Genomic DNA, 7,500 nt, shown 5'->3' with positions numbered 1-7,500 from the left:
ATGCTTTTTAAAAATACGCATCATCACGAAAACACACGTGAGAAAGGACGCGGGACACGATGTAACACCAGGACTTGGTGATCTGTTCAACAGAAGCAAGCTCTCTGAGTAGTTTGTGGATAATGTGCAGAGGAGAAGAGAGTTGGGGGCGTTGCCTTGTTTCTACGTTGTTTCCAACTACAACTTTGGTCCGTGTTGCAAGTTCCTTTTTACTGATTTATTTATTTTATTTTACATTTTATTTTCTACCTTTATTAATACATACTGTGTGTATATATGTATAGTTATAGTGTTTATATTCTTCTTATCCTTCTTACATCTAGAGAATGTGTAACGTGCACCAACAAAACCAAAACATAAAGCCCTTTCTGATTACAGTTTAGTTCAGTAGAGATCTGATCATTTGTTGTACTTGATGAAGCGCGTTGCATGGAATCATCTATCCGTGTTATTTTTGATTAATTACAATGAGGAAGTCAAAAAGAAACCCATATTTCATTTGAGAATGGGTCAAATATGACTCGAAAACAACACAAGGGTTAACATGCATAACCTAAAAGTGACAAACGTTGGAAAAAAACAATACAAACGTCCAAAAAAAGTGCAAAAACATCGACAATAACATCGGAAAATTTGTGACAAAAAAGTGACAAAAACGTCACCAAAAAAAGTTATTATTATTTTGACCCAGAAAAACAACAGTTGCATGGTCGATGGGAGACAACAGGAGGGCTAAGAGGCTTTTATTTTGGCGGTGCCCAGTCTTACCTGGTCGTAGGACACCTGCAGCAGGTCCAGCATCACTTTATGAGCACCCATGTTCTTCAACAACCTCTGCTGCTTCTTCCAAACTCCACTGCTGCACATTTTATTCAACCTCTCCAGGATCTACAGCGGAGAGAGACAAATATCATCTTCTGATTAATATCAGAATCAGTTTTCTTGGCCAAGTATACTCAAATACACAAGATATTTGAGTCAGGTAGGTGTTAACTCTCTATACATTCAACAAGTAGACATGTAGTAGTAAACATTCAGTAGATAAATAGTGATATAGACACATACTGTACAATAGAGACAACAATATACATATAGGCACAACATAATCAACATGACATCATGACTTCGCGTAAACATACACGCCCACTTTCTTAAGCCAAGCGGCGTGTTATCTGTACGCATTTTGAGCACCGTATACAGCGGACGGGTTGAGTTTAGGAAACATGACACGTGGGACTCGATCCCAGGTCTCCTGGGTGAACGTCCTGTGTTTGACCCATCCTCCCCCTACGCTGATTTTCGGCCTTTCATACTACTCGCTACGGCATCCAATCACACGCAATCTCAAGGTAATGTAAGTCAATGGAGGCCAAACGGCGTTGATAAACGCCACAACGCTACAAAGAGAGTATGCGTCTTGATAACACGCCAATAATGGCGTACGGATTGGCGTGTCATACATACGCCACTTCATGACATCGGTCTGACATAATATACAAAAATACAAATATACAAATAAGACATAATATCAAGACAAGTACTCATGGAGCGGGATGTGTCTGTCAGAATGTGAGCACTTCTTAATCAACACTAATTCATTCAATCACAGTTCAAACTCCGAACTGTTTTGTTTGTTATTATAATTATTCGTTGTCTTCTGCTGCGGCTCAAATATCTGTGAGCTGGACAGGATGTGGACGAGGTTCCCAGGAAATATCAGCCCAATCGGCCACAATATATTCTGTTAAAACACTGCATATATCTATATTATTCATACTATTATTATGATGTTACTGCTACTACGTTGCACATATCTGTACATGTTGTTCATACATTGTTCATATTACATAACCACATTTATTCTGCTCCTATAAGGTAACTGCTAATACACGGCTCATATTTATATTACTCTAAACCACCTTCTGTTAACCAGCTGTACACTACTGTCTACACTGCACTATATCACACATACACACACACAGACACACACAGACACACACACACAGACACACACACACACACACACACACACACACACACACACACACACACACACACACACACACACAGACAGACACAGACACACACACACACACAGACACACACACACACACACACACACACACACACACACACACACACACACACACACAGACACACACACACAGACACACACACACACAGACACACGCACACACACACACACAGACACACACACACACACACACACACAGACAGACACAGACAGACAGACTCAGACACACACAGACACACGCACACACACACGCACACATGCACACACACACACACAGACACACACATACACACGCACACACACACACATAGACACAGACACGCACGCACACACGCACACACACACACACACACACGCACACACACAGACACACACACACACACACACACACACACACACACACACACACACACACACACACACACACACACACACACACACACACACACACACACACACACACACACACACACACACACACACACACTCAGTCACACAGAGTCTGGCTGACAGCCAATGAAGGTGCATGTTTAATGAACGAGTGAGGCCCAAAATATAAAAATAATTCTGAATGTCAAAGTCTGAATTTATGGAACATCTGTAATGAGACACACTTTTCCAGTTTAAACATGCAACTTGTCTTATGTTGGATTTATTTGGTACATCTGATTTCATATGTTGCACTTTTTTACTTTCATTATTGACCCACTACTGTTAAAAAAGCAAATACAGGCTACTCTTTTTGCACCTGCTGCACCGGTTTACTTTAAGTTTTTATTTTGTCTTCCTCCTGAAAGTGACTTTATTTCGTGGTTGGATGGATAGCCTACATCTGGCTTCATTCATTTGATCGTTTAAAAGAATAATGGTCTGGGACAGCCGTAGACTAACGACGGCCCGGTGACAGACTGAAGTCCACTTCAACGCAAGATTCAGACGAGACGAGTTGAAACTTTGGTCTCCTTGTCTCCGATCTGCTAGTTTACACCAACGAGACGAGACGGTTTGTCATCTGCATAGAGGTGACTCTCTGTACTTTCTCCGTTCTAACGTCAGACCTTCAGGCTCAAGAGTTGAGAGGACACAGCCGTCAAATGGGATGAAAGCAACTTTGGATAGAAAATTGAATCCCAGCGTGGAAACGTTTACGACGTGATTCACTGACAAAGCTTGTGATTGAAAACAGAAATAATTTGAAAGCTGAACTTATTCATAAGATCACGATAATGCAAGATCATTTGGACTCCGAGTAGTCTATATATCCACGACGTTCCACTTCCGGCATTCATAGGAGCTGATACTGTGGGTGCTCCGGAGCTCGAGCTCCAGGGGTGCCAGTCTGCCAGTAGGCTCCATTCATTTACAATAAAACCTAGCAGTTGGTGCTAAGTGGAGCGTCTGTCATAGTGTGATTGGTTATGTCACTGTCAGTCCCCTGTTCCATACCCTATCCACCAATCACAGCGTGGCCCCACTCCATCCCCCCACTATACAGTGCATGCATGTGCATTAGGTAATCAGAGTGAGACTAAAATGGACAGATTTGTTATTAAAAAAGCAAAACCTAATGATGCCAGTGCATCGACGTCCACCACCAGTGCAGAGAGATCTTAATTTCCCACGAAGCTGATGGCGGTTACATGTCAGTTAAACTTCTCATCTCCAGTCCTATCTGTATCTCACGGCAGTTCGTGAAATGGTCACGTTATTTTTAATGTATTAACTGGGACGTTTTTCTCGTTTTTTTCGTGGTGGCCAGCACGGAAATGTGAAGTAATGTTTTTCAATGGGAAGCATGCGTGGTCACAGCACGAAAATGGTAGGGAGTAGTATAAAGAGCCGAAAATCTGCGTAGGGAGGTTGGTCGGGGGGGTGGATGGGTCAAACAACACAGGACTTTCACCCAGGCGAGTGGGGATGGCGTTTTGTTTCCCGTAGTCTTCCTAATCACAACCGTCCCGTTATTGTCGCGCGTCCCCAGCGGCCGTCTCCCGGCGTGTGAAGCGTCCTTTCCCCGTAGGGTATTTCATGTTGGCCACCACGAAAAAAACGAGAAAAACGTCCCCGTGAACACGTATCAATAGATTAAAAATAACATGACATTTACACGAACTGCTGTGAGACCGGGCTGGTATCTGTGAGGAGTGGAGCTGAGAGTCTACTTTACAGCTCTATTATCGAGTCAATAGGCGTGTGTGTTTGTGTCGGCCGCTGTCCATTTCCTATAAGGTTCTGAAATGTAAACATTTTTTGACTACTTTTTTTTAAAGGGCGTGCGCCCGTGAAGACCCACGGAGGAAAACATACATCGGCGCCTACGTCGAGATTCCTCCGGAGGTCCTTCATTTCACCCGGATGTCGTCTCTCTTCCTCTTTCTTTGTGTCTTTTGGCGTTCTAACCTCCGCTGGATTTATTTTTTATTTAACCCGGTTAGTCTCATTGAGATATACAATCTCTTTTTCAAGAGAGACCTGGCCAAGATAGCAGAACAAGCTAGTTACATATAAAACATTTTACAATCACAAAGAGGCAAAGACAACTCAAGTGCATTTCAATTAAATAAAAGTGCCATTAGTTAAAACATTTGCACGTGTGGATGGACTCATGTTCTATGGTTTTAACATAACCTTTAAAATCATTTAAGGACATTAGACGGTGTAGTTTGAGTGTTTTCTGTAGGTCGTTCCCAGTAGAAGGTGCAGCAAGCCTGTCCGTACTTGAGGTACATTCAAAGGGATGTGTGAGGACTATGTTAACTGCTCCTCAGATCTCTGCAGGGTAAATCCAGACAGCTAGCTAGACTATCTGTCCAATCTGAGTTTTCTGTTGCACGACTAAAACTACTTCTGAACGTCCACATGTTCCACCAAAACCAGCTCCTTCCTGAGACTATTTAGCAGAGGCACCGTGGCTCCGTCCGGAGCTTAGCCCCGCCCACGACGATTGTGATTGGTTTAAAGAAATGCCAATAAACCAGAGCAGGTTGTTCTCCCATCCAGTAATGCTGTGTGGACTAGTCAGACCCTCCTCTTGCAGGTCTGGCAAAGTGAGACTAAGACTCCGGTGTGTGTGGCAACAACTGAACGCTTAGAAACTGAAATTGATCAGATGAAAGAAGTTTTGATCGGATGAACACAAATCCAGGAATTTGGATGCTTTGATTTACATTTGAGACATTGAGCAGATGCTGTTCAGAGAGAGAAATAGTGTAATAATCATTCTGAGCAGTGAAAGTTGAGACTAAGACAAGAGCACCAAATAAAGGACATCATCAACAAACAGAGACACCACAGCCCCGCCCACGTTGATTGATTGATTGATTGATTGATTGACAGCTGATCTGATGGAAGTGCGCGGCAGAAACACCACAACAGACAAAACAACAAAAACAGACAAAGTGTTCTCACCTCTTTGACTTTCTGGTAGTTCTCGTTGCCTTTCTCCTTCTCCTTCTTGGGCGTTGCGTTCTCCGATGCCCCCTGCAGGAGGCAGACGGTAAGACTCTCTGGTGCTACATTACACACACTAGACTCAATAACAATACCGCCCAATTTGGGGACCGTGGGCCAAGTTTGGCCCAATGCTCCGTTTGTTTTGGCCCACTGTGGCATTTGACATGCTCATGCTTATTTTCCTCTTATTTTAAAAGAGCTGTGAAATCCTAACCGTTATGACTACGAAACATACATTTTGTGCAGCTAAAAAGTAATTAATCTGAGTTTTATGGCGAAGTAAAGAACAGTGCTTGTAAACTTCATGCGCCCGGCGCACGGACCCTTCTTTCTGTCGTCAAACTAGCAAAAGTGGATTCCTACACGCCCTGAACGCACCTGCACCAGGCTCCTTACGCCGTGCTCTTAGATCGTTAGAATAGGGCCCTGACAGACACTTTATGATTCATTTCTGTGTGAAAGAGCTGCACAAACCTCACGTAAACTATATAAATAGAAGACTGTCCTGTATCATCAAAAACACTCTCTTGACTCAAAACTCAGTGTCACATTTGTACAGTAGAGCTCTCACCGTTGGGTCTGTCTGGTTAGAGCAAAACAAGACAACATGAGCCCCTTCCCAAACAGAAATTAATATGAAGAGAGAGACATGCAACAAAGGCCCGAAGCTCAGGACCATAAACAGTAGTTTAGCCTTCAGACACATCAGCAAAGCCCCACACCAACGTTAAGCTCAGTGAGCTGAAAAACCAGAATGCAAAGGTCCAGTTCAGTACTTTAGTTCATCATGACTGATTATCAGTTCATGTTAGACAGTTAATGTTCTACCGAAGAAATGTTCTTGTGTTGGTTTAAGTAGCGCCTGTTTTAGCTAGTTAGTTAGTTAGTTCATTAGTTAATGGTTACTCACTGTGTGTATGTGTGTGTGTGTGTGTGTGTGTGTCTGTGTGTGTATGTGTGTCTGTGTGTGTGTGTGTGTGTGTGTGTGTGTGTGTGTGTGTGTCTGTGTGTGTGTGTGTGTGTGTGTGTGTGTGTGTGTGTCTGTGTGTGTGTGTGTGTGTGTGTGTGTGTGTGTGTGTGTGTGTGTGTGTGTGTGTGTGTGTGTGTGTGTGTGTGTGTGTGTGTGTGCATGTGTGTGTGTGTGTGTGTGTGTGTGTGTGTGTATATAAGTAATAAGTAAAAGCAATTAAAGGGAAAACCTTGAAGGGTAATATGAGTAAAACAATAAAGCAATAATGGGCATTTTACATTGTAAGTTAAAGGATAACTTAGTTTTTCCACCCTGGACTCTCTGTCTCCATGTTTGTGTGTCTGATGGAACAACAATCTCTGAAACTGGTCCAGTATTAAACCAGAACCAAGCTGTAATGTTACCCTACAGGACTAATGTTCAGCAGCAGTTAGTAACAAGCTGTAATGTTACCCTACAGGACTAATGTTCAGCAGCAGTTAGTAACAAGCTGTAATGTTACCCTACAGGACTAATGTTCAGCAGCAGTTAGTGTCTACTAACCCACCAGACTCCATGTAAATAATCACGACTTTTATCATGGTAAAAAACACTTCATTCAAAGTGGACAGAAACTAAATAAAACTACCAAAAGCCGTCTTGGTTCATCTTTCCACTGTTCCAACAATCACCACTCTGGTTTGGTTGAAATAAACCCTTAATTCACCCATTTACATGTGGAGATATGCTGGCTCTATACACGCTAAAAGTCCTGATTATTTACATGGAGTCTGGTGGAAATATGCTGGCTCTATACACGCTAAAAGTCCTGATTATTTACATGGAGTCTGGTGGAGATATGCTGGCTCTATACACGCTAAAAGTCCTGATTATTTACATGGAGTCTGGTGGAGATATGCTGGCTCTATACACGCTAAAAGTCCTGATTATTTACATGGAGTCTGGTGGAGATATGCTGGCTCTATACACACTAAAAGTCCTGATTATTTACATGGAGTCTGGTGGGTTTGGTGATGGTGATTTCGGGGCTGTTTCATGTTAA

The 7,500-nt window shown here is 42.7% G+C and overlaps 1 protein-coding gene across 1 annotated transcript in view; it reads right to left on the bottom strand.

Moving 5' to 3' along the window:
• itpr3 (inositol 1,4,5-trisphosphate receptor, type 3) overlaps positions 1-7,500 on the bottom strand; it is a 123,268-nt gene that overhangs the window by 57,968 nt on the left and 57,800 nt on the right. The window contains exons 28-29 of the mRNA XM_078244183.1: positions 5,444-5,515; positions 769-888 (exon numbers count right to left, since the gene is read on the bottom strand). Coding sequence (XP_078100309.1) covers positions 769-888; positions 5,444-5,515 — 192 coding nt within the window. The remainder of the gene's footprint in view (positions 1-768; positions 889-5,443; positions 5,516-7,500) is intronic.

This window comes from Sander vitreus, unplaced genomic scaffold, assembly GCF_031162955.1.
Source record: "Sander vitreus isolate 19-12246 unplaced genomic scaffold, sanVit1 R1_20, whole genome shotgun sequence".
NCBI classification, from domain to species: Eukaryota; Metazoa; Chordata; class Actinopteri; order Perciformes; family Percidae; genus Sander; species Sander vitreus.
Note: the sequence above shows the minus strand (reverse complement) of the source record. Positions and strands in the feature narration are given on the sequence as shown.